Source organism: Marmota flaviventris, chromosome 2 (assembly GCF_047511675.1).
Source record: "Marmota flaviventris isolate mMarFla1 chromosome 2, mMarFla1.hap1, whole genome shotgun sequence".
NCBI classification, from domain to species: Eukaryota; Metazoa; Chordata; class Mammalia; order Rodentia; family Sciuridae; genus Marmota; species Marmota flaviventris.
The window spans coordinates 148,497,906-148,512,969 of record NC_092499.1 but is presented as its reverse complement, the minus strand read 5'-3'; the positions used below and the strand labels follow the sequence as shown (position 1 = coordinate 148,512,969).

Genomic DNA, 15,064 nt, shown 5'->3' with positions numbered 1-15,064 from the left:
CGTTGTGCAAAATTCAGTTATACATTAATCTTCTCCTAACCTCTTAAATCACTTTGACTTTCACAGAATGATAGTATCTAGAGAAGGTTTTTGCCAAAAAATTCATTTTAAGAGAAGTAAAAAACTATAATAATGAGTCACTAGCTGAGACAAAATAGGCAGCTTCTTCAGAACTAGAGATGATGGCTGATTGGCTAGGGTACTTTACTTCATTATTTGCCTGTAGACCCATAGTAAAATAATGCTGATTTTCCTTCCTAGTATCTTTGATTTCCAGCCATAAGCAGAGACTACCCATATTTTTGGAGAGTTGAGATTAAAATTGAAAACATTTTAATTAAACAGGTAACTTATAATGTTCTTTAATGGAATTATTGACAGAAGGATAGTCAATGATTTTGGTCAGCCACTATGGAAAGCAGTATGGAGATTCCTTGGAAAACTGGGAATGGAACCACCATTTGACCCAGCTGTCACTCTCCTTGGTCTATACCCAAAGGACTTAAAAACAGCATACTACACCCACAATAGCAGCACAATTCACAAAAGCAGAGGGACATTTTTTATTAATATTTATTCAGTAATGTTGCTGGAAGCATGTTACTGTTGAAAGTATCACAAAAGCACTTATCTTATTGCTGTGATTGTTTCTGTATGGTAGATCGTAGCAGGGTTGCACATTGTCAGGTAGATGAAGAAGATGAGACTTAGAGGTAGAATGTGTCCACCTCAGAGTGGAAGCTGGGAAAACAATCTGGGATACAGAACCTTATCTTCCCATGTTTCTTTTTTCAGGACCCTAAGGTTGTGTCTACATAGAACATATAATAAATATACCATTGCATTTGTTGCATAGCCCTTCCAGACACATAGATACACAGCTTTGGGGGGATTTCTAAGATAAATAGATGCTTTTCCTTACCCCTTCTTATATTAATACTTAGTAGGTATTTATTTTCCAAATATGTATGGGTTGTTTATGCCATTCACTTAAGTTCTGATAGACTAAATTCTGCCTCTTGATTAAACAACAACAACAACAAACAAACAACTGAGTTATTGGAACATCATCCATCTCAACTGATAGACTTTATTTGATATGGTATCTTTTGGAAAATGAATTTTGCCTCTGGTCCCAGGCTCCTGCCTGAGGCTCCAGTCTCCCTAGCACCTTTGGCAGGCCTCCATTTGTTTTTTGTTTTTTGGGTTTTTGGTACCAGGGATTGAACCCAGGGGCACTTAACCACTGAGCCACATACTGAGCCTTTTTAAATATTTTATTTAGAGAATGGGTCTTGCTAGGATGCTTAGGGCATCACTAAATTGCTGAGGCTGGCTTTGAACCTATGATCCTCTTGCCTCAGCCTTCTGAGCCACTGGGATTATAGGCATGCGCCACCATAAGCAGCCCTCTATCTGTTTTGGTTCTGCAGTTGTTATTCAGTTTTGGGGACTGCAACTGAGGCCCACTGTCTCTCCCTCTCAGCAGTATCCTTTTTCTCCCTGCTTTCTGCCTACCTTCATTTTCATAAATTTTGATTATCCTTTGTAGGCTATCCTGGGATCTTACATTCTAAAAGCGTTTAGGTTTTTTTGGAGCATGCCCATATATCTGTTGCTTTGAAAATATCCTTTTAATCGTCAATGGGCAGTAGCAAAGGGTGTGTCTCTGCTTCGCACACTGTGTTGAGCATTTGCTCCCTCAATGCAAGTATTCTTTCACAGCACAAATGAGGCACGTTGTATTCTCTTTCCTGTTTGTGGCTTGCATCTTTTGAACACTGTGCTATCATTCATGGTCCAGCTTGGTTTTCTTTTTTTCTGTTTCTATCACAAAACACCCCAAAGACCAACAGTGTCAGTCACAGAATCCAAAACAGCTGTTTGCTGAGTCCTGCCTTGTACTTTGTGGCTTGGGCTTGTCTTCTCTTCCGGAATAAGTGGGTGGTTTCTTCCTATTTTTTTTTCTTTTGTTCTATAAATGGGTGGGGGGAGTGTCAAGTATGGAGACTGCTCTTTCATTTGAAGGAGCTGCCAGTTCCAGCTCTGCTGTGCAGCTTCCGTTAACTGAGTGGTCATCACTGATCATGGAGGGGAGCCAAATGGCAGAGTGAAGCAGATTCTCCCTTACTGCTTGAATTTTCATCACAGTAAGAAAGTTCAGCATACTTTAATTATGTATCTTTGTGCTCGTTTACTGGGTCCTGAATTTTTGTAATCTGATGGAAACAATAGTAAATAAATCGATGCCTAGCACTTTATAGTAAGATCAAGCACATGTTGACTACAATAATAGACTGAGATTGAGATCCAATACTCCTATACAAACTTCTTATTATTTAAGAGCAAATCAGTATACTTAATTTATAGTGCACAGAAGGAATAAGAATTTTTAGGCTGGGCATAGGGAAAAAAAAATAGCATTCCTTTACTCTGAAGAAAAGAATTAGTGCTCTTAGTATTCAAGGACATTGAGCCATTAACCTGAAGCTGGTGAAAATGAAATGGAGAAATGAAGGATGGAGAATGAGTTAGTGGGGTAGTTGAGGGGACTACTGAACCTAAGGTATTGGGGCAAAGCTTTGATAAGGTGACATTTGGGTTGAAATTTGCATGGGGAAATGATTAGGGGAAGCATGTAGAGGGGAAGAAGCCCTCCAGGCAGTGGGGTGTGAGGAGAGAAGGAGCTTGCCATATTAGAGGTGTGTGATCACAGTGTGCTAAGCAAGAAGACCATACTAGAAGATGAGATACAAATAGGCAAAGACGAGTTTCAGTAGTGTCTTACTTGTTGGCCCGGTGCTGGGTTTGGGATGGACATGAAAGGGAGGCTGGATCATGGGAAGGTATTGCTTTGGCCCAGGCTGGAGATGACAATGGTGAGATCAGAGTTATAGTGGTGAAGACATATATTCATTCTACACATATGTCCTGTGTGTGTGAGCTATGCACCAAGTATTGTGTTGGCCCTGGAGACATAATTGTCAACTAAATAGAAAATAACCCCTCTCCTCCTAGAGCTGCCATTGTGATGGGAGTGATGGGAGTGAGAAAAGCCAGAGCTGGACTCTGAGGAGGGCAGACATGACTTTGGAGGGAAGCAGATGGGGTCAGAGGGGAATAATGAGCTGCACAAGGAGGACAAAGGGAGTGTAACTGTGGGCAAAGCACCTGAGAATCCCACAGATTTGGGGAGGAACCCAGAGGGGGTGTTGCTAAATGGCATGTGTATGCATGTGAGGGGAGAGAAGCATGAGGAATGACTCCTTGATTTTTGGTTTGAGCAAGTCAAGAGAATGGGGGTGTCACTGAACAAGATGGGCAATAGGTAAGGATGGGGAAGGAAATGAGTTATTGAGACACCTCCATGGAGATGTGGAGTAGGCAGATAGATATTTACACCTCAGAGGAGTTGGGCCAGTGACATGCATTCGAGAATCATCCAGAGTAAGGGTGCACAGGAGGCTACTTGCTTGGGTGAGATGACAGAGAGAAGACTAGAGGCCAGAATTTGGACATCAGGTAGTGGGGAGGAGTAGTTGATGGGTGTGTGAAATCAGAGAAGCCTGGAGGAAGAGGCAGTGCCAGACGGCTCTGGAAGATCAAGAGCACAAAGTAGGTACCTGTCATTGTCTTTGACAGTTTCGCCTAAGGCATAACTAAGAGCTATGTAGAGACAGAGGCCCAGTCAGAGTGGCGGTAAGGATGTGGTCTGGGATGGCTGGCAAATCTTGTGTCAAATTTCGCTATGAAGGAGTTATGTCTTGTGTATGAGAACTTATATGAGTATTCCCTGGGGAAGAAAGTGGGCCACAGATGCTGTAGTCTTAAGACAAGCCAGTAATTACTACTTCAGCTCATAAGACTTGACTTTTCCAGGTCTTTTTTCTCACCTGTAAAGTGGTGATAATGTTATCTCAAGTGAGGGATGGAACATCATGTGAGATAAAAATGATGCAACAGGAGCTTCTAGCACACCTGGGTGTTTGCCAAGGGCTGGTGTCTTCCCATCCTCTTCTCTGAGGAGTCTCATTTTCTCTTCAGAAAAATGAGGGAAATTGACCAAAGATAGTTTCCCTTCCCAGGTTCTTGGACTTTGCCCACTCATAATTCCTTGGATCCCTCCATCTTCCCCCATCCTACTGTCTCTTCCCAGTTTCTTTTATGACTAAAATGGGGGGGGGTGGCATTTGTTCTCCTTTCATTATGACTAAAGTGGGGGGGGCATTTGTTCTCCTTTCACTTATTCCACTTTGATTCTGTTCTGTATCAGCCACCAGATTAATCCTCCAAAAGACCTCACTTGGGCGTCTCTCCCATTCCAGAGACTTGAGAGGGACCTTAATACTACAGATGATAGTTCTCATCCTCACACATCCTTCATTAAGGCTTGGTCTCTACCAAACTTATTATTATTATTTTTGTTTCTCTCTATATCCTTGACCTGTGTACAGTCTTTTGAACAAACCTTGTTCTGCTTTGTCTGTAGTCTCTGGAATGTCATACATACTTTTAAATTCCACCACCCTTGGAGAGCCAGGGAAGCTCTGATGCCACCTCTGTCTGTCCTGATGAGTGCATATGCAGTGTGGCTATATCACATGCACTCCTCTTACTTCCTCCTGCCTTGTGTGACAGTCATTTGTCATGGGTCTAAGCTCCTGGCCTTTACCATAAACCACCTCAGAGATCAGAGCTATTTGCATCTCATGGTGTCATACAAATGGGGTGCTTCACAAATTAATGAATTATATGAATCAGGAAATTTCACTCTTTCTGAGAATCTATAATAGTGGGGTTGGGATTTATTAAATCCTAAGAAAGTACAATAATCAAGGGAGTTTGTTGGTGTATATGTGTAGAATTTTAAGTATAAAGTCTTCTAGTTTTGAGGCTATTTTATCAAAAGCCTATAAAATCTGTGAATACACTGGCCGACAATTCCACTTCTAAGGATTTATCCTAGGTAAATACTCCTGGATATCTGTCAAGAATGTCCACTAGAGCATTGTTTATAATGTTACATACTGAATATAAACTAAATATTCAACAGTGGGGGATTGGTTAAAAAAATAAAAACTCAAGATGCATATTCATACTCTAGGATTACTATCTCTTTTTAAAAATGGTGTAGAAGAACATTTATTGGCTTGGTAAAATGTTCATGTTAAGTGGAAGAAGTATATGTATAAATGTTACATTGTTTGATTTCATTGCCTTAAATTATTTATAGAGACAGGATAATTGGTATAAATAATATTAACATTGTTTATCTTTGGGTGTTGAGATCACTGATTTTTATTATTTTTTGTTATCACCTAACTTTTGTATAGGAAGCATGCTTTCTTGATTAATAAAACTATTAAAGTTGGAACTGTATGCCTCTTTTATTCATAAATCATGTTTTCTATCTTGTGTCTGTACAAATGCACTCTTGGGGAGAACACAGGGCACCTGGCCCATGTCAAATGGTAGCAACACTCATGGGAGCATGTTACCTGAGTCCCCACTGTCCAGGTCATGGTGACTGTTCTTCAGTATAGACATTATTGCTTGGAGTCCTACAGGCTGGATGCAGTAGTAAGTTGGTGCTGCTTGGCCTTTGAACTTTTGTTCAGGCATCAGGAACTGGTGCTCTCGGGAAGGATAGGGAGTGTGAAGTGTGACAGCTGTGAAGGCAGGCTGGCCTGGGTTTGCAAACTTGATTTTTGCATGTAACCCCATGTGACCTTGGGCTCTGCTTCACTTTACATGTTTAATGTAGATGTTCCTTCCCTCAGTCCATGTGAGTATTTTATCAGCATTTGGTCCAGAATAGTCACTTCAGAAATGACAGCTTAACTGGGCAGCTACCCAGGTAGTCAGCCTGCAGTCTATACCTCACTTTAGTCTGCAGTGAAGAATTGAGACTTATTTCCTTAATATAGGTTTTCTGCAAACTTCATATTGTGGGCTGGAAAATATTTAAAGAATGATTTCCTTTTAACTGGGGCATGTCCTGCCTTTGCCCTCTTGTCTCCTTTCAGTCTGTGGCCCGGGCATTGACATACGCAACGACTATCAGCAGCTGAAGCGCCTGGAGAACTGCACGGTGATAGAGGGCTACCTCCACATCCTGCTCATCTCCAAGGCTGAGGACTACCGCAGCTACCGTTTCCCCAAGCTCACAGTCATCACTGAATACTTGCTGCTGTTCCGCGTGGCTGGCCTAGAGAGCCTCGGAGACCTCTTCCCGAACCTCACAGTCATCCGCGGCTGGAAACTTTTTTACAACTACGCCCTGGTCATCTTTGAGATGACTAATCTCAAGGATATTGGGCTTTATAACCTGAGGAACATTACTCGGGGTGCCATCAGGATTGAAAAAAATGCTGATCTCTGTTACCTCTCCACAGTGGACTGGTCTTTGATCCTAGATGCAGTGTCCAATAATTATATTGTGGGGAACAAGCCCCCAAAGGAATGTGGGGACCTGTGTCCAGGGACCATGGAGGAGAAGCCATTGTGTGAGAAGACCACCATCAATAATGAGTACAACTACCGCTGTTGGACCACAAATCGCTGCCAGAAAAGTAAGCCCCACTGATCTCTGCATCTCTCATTTTTCTCCTTCTCCTCTGTACCTTCCTTCCTCTTCTGAATGCGCATGTTCTATGGGGTGGATGATGTCATTGCATTTAGGATATGGCATACCTTCCTTGAGGACATGGTTTGAAGCAGGGGTCTTGGTTGACTTTCTGAGTGTTCTTGGAATGCAAGACTGTGGCATGGTTGGAGGCCCTCATGATTGCTGTCAATACTGGTCAAATCATATATTAGAATTAATCTACTGTGGGGCTGTGGCTGTGGCTCAGTGGTAGCGCACTTGCCTGGCATGTGTGAGGCACTGGGTTCGATTCTCAGCACCACATATAAATAAATAAATAAATAAAATAAATGTCTATCAACAACTAAATATATAAAGAATTAATCTACTATACTGTTGAGTTGGACCCTTTGTGCTTGGAAGTCCCTAACCCTTGACAGCTGGGACCTGTTTATGTGTCAGCTCTTTCATCCTTCACCTCAAGGGACATTTTTATTTCTGGTAGGCAGGACTTCCTTAGCATGAATATACTTGGATCATGGTTAAATAAAGGAAAAATAGAGTACTTCTTTATGTCCTGTGAAAGAGGTCTTTGATTCTTAGTGATGATATTGTGGTGCTCAGGTGCCCTGGTTTAGGTGGGAGCATCTAGTAGAGGTGGGAGACTTCTTACCAGTTCCCAGGAGTTCATAATTCAGGCTGTACTTACAGATAGCTATGTAGCAGGGTGCATTTTTAAACTTTTGGGTTTCTATTCCTTTCTTTTAAATCTGTTCACCAAACAGTTGTGAACATCTTATGAAATGACTTTGTGAAGAAATTTTGGAAAGTATTCAGTGGTCTTAAGAGTCAGGTGTTGCAGTTTTGCAGCTTCTCATTTATCTGCGATATACTTATTTTCCGTTGAGAATAACTGAGCTCTTGCTCTATGTGATCAATACCCTAAGAGTGAGGTATTTTTTTTCCCTCCAACTAAAATGTGGCTCTGGGTGTTTTCCTTATTTATATTCAGCAATGTGTAGGTATATTGGCCAGGAAGATCCTTTTCACTATTTGAATGTCAGCATGTTACTATAAGTAGCTATTTTTTAAAAATGGTTGACCCTGCTAAAGACTCATGGAACCTATTTACTCTAGCTAGTCCTGCGGAGTCAAGAAATCCCAAATTGAGGGGCTGGGGTTGTGGCTCAGTGGCAAGAGTGCTTGCCTAGCATGCGTAAGGCACTAGGTTAGAACCCCGGCACCACATAAAAATAAAAAAATAAAATAAAAACCAATAAAATAAAGGTATTGTGTCCATCTACAACTAAAATGAAAAAATTAAAAAAAGAAATCTCAAATTGATAGGCTTGTCTGAATCCTGAAGTATATAAAATAAACAAATAAAAGGTCAGACACTGCAGGTTTAGTTCCCCTTCAGCCTGACTGAAGCAGTAAATGATGTGATTTCTATGACCCATCACATACTCTTAGTTCTGCTTTGTTTGATCAGTGTGTGCGTGAATGTTTGATTAATAAAGGGCAGGAGTCCCATTGGCTTCAACCAATACCTTAAAGAGATGAAAATGCTGACAGGCCACTTTAAGGATCAGTGGGTTAGAGTTGGAGGAAAGGGACTATGGTGATTGATTAAAACTGTGCTCTGTCCTTATCTTAACCACTGGTTTGCAAAAACAACAGAATGTTTTTAAAGTAGCCTTGACATTTTAGAATTTTATCTTAAAAGGTGTCATCAAGGGAGCCAGCATGGCATAGTAGAGGGAAGTTAGATATAGAGATGATCATCCCAGGTGACCTTGGATGAGCCAGCCTCTCTGGGTTGTAGTGGGTGTGTTCCTAGGGCAGTTATATGATTCCTTCTTGGTGATCAAATACGTGTATAAAAGTGTTTTGAAAATTCCTAAGCTCTGTACAAAAGGGAGATGCTATTTAAAAAGACATTTGTCAGGCACCTGTTCTGTGATTCAGCAGATACTTTGGTTTCACTGTGGGTTTTCTGCTGTTTTTGATCAACTGCTTCCTGAAAAGTCTGGGACAGGAGTGAGGCCTAAATTCTGGGTTTAAGTCTGAAAGCACCGACCAGGAATGAGTAAGTAATTTAAATTACCTAGGCCTCAATTTCTTCATCTGCAATATAGAATGGATCCTGCCTTCCCCTTAGGGTTGTTGAAAGTTTAAAAGGAGAAAAAGGAAAAGCACAATGAAAAAGTAAAGAGTGTTAGAAATTGGACCCTGGTGCTGGTGAATCTATTGGCTGTATGCCTGCCTCTCCAAGGCCACACCCCATAGCTTTTTCTTGGCCAGCTGTCTTAGTCCTGTTGATGTGTTTTTTTGTGTGTGTGATTTCACAATAGAGTACTCATTTAAAATTGATAAATGTGCTCAGTATTATTGTTTTCCATTTACCTTGTCCTGACAACTAAGCCAAAGGCACAATTTCTTAGATGTTTCCTAATTGGAATCCTTGTCCTTTGCATGGATTTCTTTTAGACATGCACTGTCTACGTATGGTAGCCACTGGACACATCTGTACTAACTGAGCACCTGAACCATGGCTTGTGTGAATGGAGAGGTACTAGAAGCACAGAAAAGACACTGGACTTCCAAGCTGTAATGTGGAGAAAATGCTGTAAAAATATCTCATTAGTAATTTTTTTATTGATTGCATTTTGAAATTCAATCTTGATATGTTAGATTAAGTAAAATGTGTTATCAAAATCAATTCACCTGCTGCTTTTTACTTTTGAATATGGCTACTAGAACATTTGCCATTATGGCTTGCATTCTGTTTTTGATGGAGAATGCTGCTTTAGAGTCCGTCTTTGAGGCTGGGAGTTCTTCCCTTCATCATCTCTCTGGTTGACTGGCCACTGCCCTGGTGTTATACTCTGCACCTGTCTAGCCAAAACCCTCAGTGATCCCTCAAGGAGCCAGGTATAGAGTCAGACAGAATGTCTACCTTGAGTTCATCATTAACTAGATGGCTGTTTGTAAAGAGTAAGTATAGAGGACTCCTATTCAGTTTTTCTTCCATTGGCTGTCTCCACTAGTAGGGAGAACATATAGAGAAACATGAAGTCAAGGTGTGTGTGAAGTTGTGGATATAATGGAGAAACACTCCCTTGTATAGTGCTAATATACAGTGTTACTTGACACTCTTAACCCCTTAGATCTTGACTGTGCAGTGACTGGCAGTGGAATAGAGAGCCCCATTAAAGAAAACAATCACTCTGTGTGTTGTCTGCACACTTTAGTATTTCTCTGTTCTCTTCATGATTTGAGCAGAGGTTTTTTTTACAGGCCTGAGTTGTTCTTAAAGAGTGAGGGACCCTTAAAGAATTGTGCATGGCCTTTTCCCTCTGTAAGGACCTACCTGTTATGCCCTCAGGTTTGACATGGTCATTCCTCCTCCCTTGTCTTCTGACATCCCCTCTCTTCTGGTTCTCTTTCTACCCTGTGGCGCCACTGTGCTGCTCCTTTCCTCAGTCTAGTCTTGGATAGCTGGTGGTTTCCTATCTTAGTCTGTTTGGGCTGTTACACCAAAAAAATCATAAACAACAGATTTGTTTCTCAATTTTTGGAGGCCAGAAGTCCAGGACAAGGTGCTGACAGATTCTGTGCCTATGAGGGTCTGCTCTCTGGTTCACAGCATCTTTTAGCTGTGTCTTCACATAGTGGAAGGAGCAAGGCAGCTCTCTTGGGTCACTTTAATAAGGGCACTAATCCCATTCCAAGGACTACACCTTCATGGCCTAATCCCTTTCCTAAGGCCCCACCTCTAACACCATCCCATTGGATATTAGGTTTCAATATATGAATTTGAGGAGGACATAGACATTCAAACTACAGTATGGCCAGAGTTTCACTTCTATCCCATCTCATCTACTGGTACTTCAGTGTCCTCTTGACTCCATGTAGCTTCATATACCATCTCCAGCTCAGACCTCTTTTGGGGCTCTAGATGATATGTTCATTCATATACAGATGACCACGAGTACTTGAGTGTCCCATGGTCTTCCTAATTTCTGGCTTACTATTTTTTGTGTTGCCTCCCAGGTGGGCAGCATCTTGTCCTCCTACCTCTCATGTCAGAAACATAGTTGTATGTTGGACACTTCCTTTTCTAATGGACACTAAGCCCTTATCATTCCTAATATTGCTTCATTGTGCTGCCTTCTACCCCACCCCTGCCCATGCAGTGACATGAGCTTTCTCTAGTCTCCCTGCTCTGTGTCCTACAATTCCACTTGACACCAGTGAATGTCCCAGCATACACTTTGGGCTATATGTTTCCTCCTGCACACAATCCTGTAGTGGTCCCTGTAGGATAAGCACTTGCACACTGTGAAGCTCCTTAGTGGTCATCCCTTACCTCTGAATACTGTGCTGTTCCCTTCCTACTTCTTGTAGTGTTACTTGGCCTCCAGTAGTCCTCTTCTGTGCTTACCAGCCACCCTCACTCACCTGGCTGAACTCCAGCCTTGCTTTTTCACTGGAGAACTTTAGGGTTTTATAACTTTTGGTAGACCTATCTCCCAGTACCTGCCAGGGCACTTTTTAGAATTCTTTATAAATTCTGGGTGTATCTTCCAGTGCATGGTTGTCAGGGCAAACATGGTACCTGCTTTGTGAAGGATTTACTGTTAGGAAGATCTTATGTTCAATTCCAGATAGAGACCCCCCACCCCCAACCACCACCAAAAAATCTAAAACTAAAGACCTTACTGCTAAATGTCACCTCCACGTCCTTTTGCCCCATCAGTGTGAGCAGCTAGCTTATGGTCTATTCATGTTCTGACTGTGTGTGCAAAGGCCTGGTCTTTGCCAGGGAACTCACGAAGGCACGAGCCTGGCCAGGCTGGAAGCTGGCTTTGCTGATGGGGCAGTCTTATTTCAATTAAAAGGGCATTGACTGGGAACAGTGGTCCTGGTGTTTGTAGCATTTCCTAATGACTTCAAAATGAGGAACCAGGAAAGTAGCAGATTGGAGTCTTTGAGTGAGAAGGCAGTAAATGGCTCCCTTTATTGACAAAAGGAAAACATTTTACTACAATCTCACTGATGAGATCAGGGACTTAAAATGGCAAGTGGTATAAAAATCTACTTTCTTTCTTTCTTTTTGCTGCTCAAGTTTTTATTTCTAGAAAACTCCTTATCAAGACAGCATGTGCTTGTGGAGTGGAAGTGCTCCCCTTTCCTCATTTTCTCATAGGTTGGTACCTCAAGGTAGAAGACTCTTTTAAGCATTTGTAAATCACCTGCTGGATCAAAATGGGGAGAACACATTTTCTCTACCTTAAGAGTCCAGTCATGATGTGCAGTAGCACAGCTTAACTTTTTAAAAAAGTATTTTAAAACTTAAGCTACCCATGAATACCTGGAGTGTATCTGTTAAATGCTGTGTGGTCTGCTGCCAGATGCCTGCAGGCTTTCGGCCCTCCAGACTGCTAAGGTGGATCATGACATGGACCTTTATTTGCAGGTAGGGCCTTGAGGGAGGCATGCAGACCCTCATGGGAAGGAAGGCTGTTGAACAAGTGGGATCCAGCTTGGTGTTTTTTCTTAGGAGCTTTCTTCATTCCCCTGGAAGGCCCCTGCTCTGGCCAGCTGCTCCCAGTATAGGGGTGATCTTTATTTAGAAGGGGTCACATGCCCCCAGGCCTCATGCTCTGCCTTTTATAGTCAGGCTTGGAGATCACATTCTGTTTTCCCTGATTGTCCACCCTTGTTACTGAGATGGGGAAGCAGTTTGTGTCCATGTTTCTCTGGGCAGCCTCTTAGCTGACTCCGTCTCTTAGAGCATGTATCTTATTCCTGAAAGGCTTTATTTTTGGCTAATTATTCTCTAAATAAGGGGTCATTCTTCTGGGTCTGCTTCAGAAGTTAGATTTTTAATAGGGACATACTCTTAGAGACTAAAAAGCTTTCAGAATGACTCTCTTATGGTGATTTTTATAATTTGAGATATTTGGAAAGTACTGGTTCCTTCAGGTCTCACCAGTTAAGCTTACTTGTAAGATAGTTCTCGTTTCATCCTGCTCCTAAAAATTCTGTTTCTTTTGTTGCATTAATATTTCTATCTTACTGTTCTCATGTGTATGCCAGTGTGACATTCTCAACTAGAGTGGGGATGACGTGGAATGTGTGGGCCTGTGGCTAATCTTGTCCTGAATTCTATTGCTCAACTCCAGTGCTTAGGGTAGTTCAGAAGTTAAGTTTGTCTAGCAGTAGAGCTGGAAGCCATCTCTTGGAAATGAATTGTGTGAATCAGGGACTTGGACTAAAAGGTGGAGGTGTCCCTCAACACTGCCCTATGTTGGACTGTTCCCCTCAACTCTGAGATAGTACAGCAGGCCTCACCTTCTGCATGTGAAATAGGAATGATCAGGATTGCCTCTGCAAATACATGCCAGTTCCTGATAAATGGTAGCTGTTGCTCTTTTGTTTAAATATTAAGCTAGGGTTTGGAATGTAGCTCAGCAGTAGAGCACTTGCCTGACATGCCCAAAGCTCTGGGTTTGATCCCCAGCATTGGAAAAACAAACAAAATTAAACTAAAAGTTGCATTCTGAGACCATCTAAACTTTTGAGCATTGAGTCAAGTGTATTGTTATGTTTACTGCGATATCTTAAGTGGTCTTTCTCTGTTGCTTTTTCTAAATTGCAAAAATTCAATTATCATAAATAGCAGGGCACAGTGTAGGAGTGTTCTTGCTAATTTAATCTAAATTGTTCAAATTCTCATGCTTGTCCAGATATGCCATATCTTAAAAGAACACTCAGCGATGTAAATGTCTGTATTAAGATGCCCAGCAGGGCCTCTATAGTTACACGTAATTTATTTGATTATCAAACTTCATGAACTTATTTTTCCTGCAAGCTTGGTATTTGGAAGAATTTAAGAAACATCAACAGATTCTTGTTTGAGACTGACATTAAATATTATCTTTTAAAAATATGTGTGTGATTTCTTCTTCTTCTTTTTTTTTTTTTGAGAACATTAAGGTGGTTATAGAGTGGGCACAATTTTTGGTAAAGATAACAAGGAGTTACATATTTGTTTGTGACAAATGCAGGTCTCACATAGTGAAGGTAGTCAACCATCTGCTCCAGGCGAGAGCCTCCACCTATTTATTCTCTTCTTTGGGTAATACTCTGTTGATGCTGTTGTTCGTGCATGTTTGCACGTGTGTGTGTTTGTGGGTCTTGGTGTATGTGTACTTGTATGTATGCCTGTGTGTGTGTCTGTGTGTATTTGCCAGTGTGCATGTGTATTACTTTTTCTCCCACCCAGCCTCCTGTTCTGTTTTGTTTCATTTTCTTCCTTTCACCCCCATTGCAGGAAGTAAACACTGGCTCTCTCTGTCCTCCCTTAGATCTTCCTTCCGTTCCAGAGGATCAGGTGGGTGGGAAAATGTTCTGCAGGAATGTCAGGCCCTCTTCCGGAAGCTGGGCTTCTGTTTCATCTTATTATTGAACATAAGTTGCTTTTTGTTTCTTTGCCTCGGTCACAAATAAGTAATCCAGCCCTCTCTTCTTTCTTCCTGCCATTTTTCATGGAATCCACGTGGGATGGGAACAGAGGCAGTGTTCAGGGACTTTCAGGGGTTTGATACTCAGAGCCCTGGTTACAGAAACTGCAGACTGATCCCATATGTAGGTGTTTCTAGTTTTCCACCCCTGTCCCAAGTCCTAATGAATGGATTGGATAAAGTGAGTGAAGTTGTGTAGTAGTCTCTCCTTATCTGAGGGGGATGTGTTCTAAGACCCCCACCCCCAGTAGGTGCCTGAAATTGCAGATAGTACTAATCTCTACATATACCATCTTATTTTCCTATACATGCATACCTATGATAAAGTTAAATTATAAGTCAGGTACAGTAAGAGATTAACAATAGTAACTAATAATAAAGTAGAATAATATAGTGGCATACTGTAATAAAATTACTAGCATCACTTCTTATACTTTGTGGCCACTTATAAGTTAAATAAGGGTTACTTGAAGACTAACACTATGATGTGTCGGTCAATATGATAACCAAGAGGGCTACTAAGTTATTAATGGACAGATAGCATGTACATCAGGGATACACTGGAAAAAAAGATGATTTACATCCCAGGTAGAATGGAGTGGTATGACTCAAGATTCCAACACACCACTGGAAAAAAATGGATAATTTAAAACTTAGGTGTTATTTCTGGAATTTTCCATTTAATATATTTGGACCACAATGGGCCATGGGTAACTGAAACCACAGAAAGCAAAACGGCAGATAAGAGGGGCTACTGCAGTCACTGAACCCTATGAAGTCAGGTCCATAGCTATAGATCTTGGGTATCTTGTGTGCAGAAGCTGTAGCTAAGAGCAACCAGTGAGACTAATGCTGGGTACTGAGCTACCTGTGCCTACTGACTCTAGGGAGGGGGGTCCAGCTGCCATGCACATACATCTGAAAGCCAGTGGCAGCAGATCTGTGA

At 41.6% G+C, this 15,064-nt stretch overlaps 1 protein-coding gene across 1 annotated transcript in view; it reads left to right on the top strand.

Moving 5' to 3' along the window:
• The window catches only part of Igf1r (insulin like growth factor 1 receptor), a 302,570-nt gene that overhangs the window by 46,157 nt on the left and 241,349 nt on the right, over positions 1-15,064 (top strand). The window contains exon 2 of the mRNA XM_027955997.3: positions 6,027-6,572. Coding sequence (XP_027811798.1) covers positions 6,027-6,572 — 546 coding nt within the window. The remainder of the gene's footprint in view (positions 1-6,026; positions 6,573-15,064) is intronic.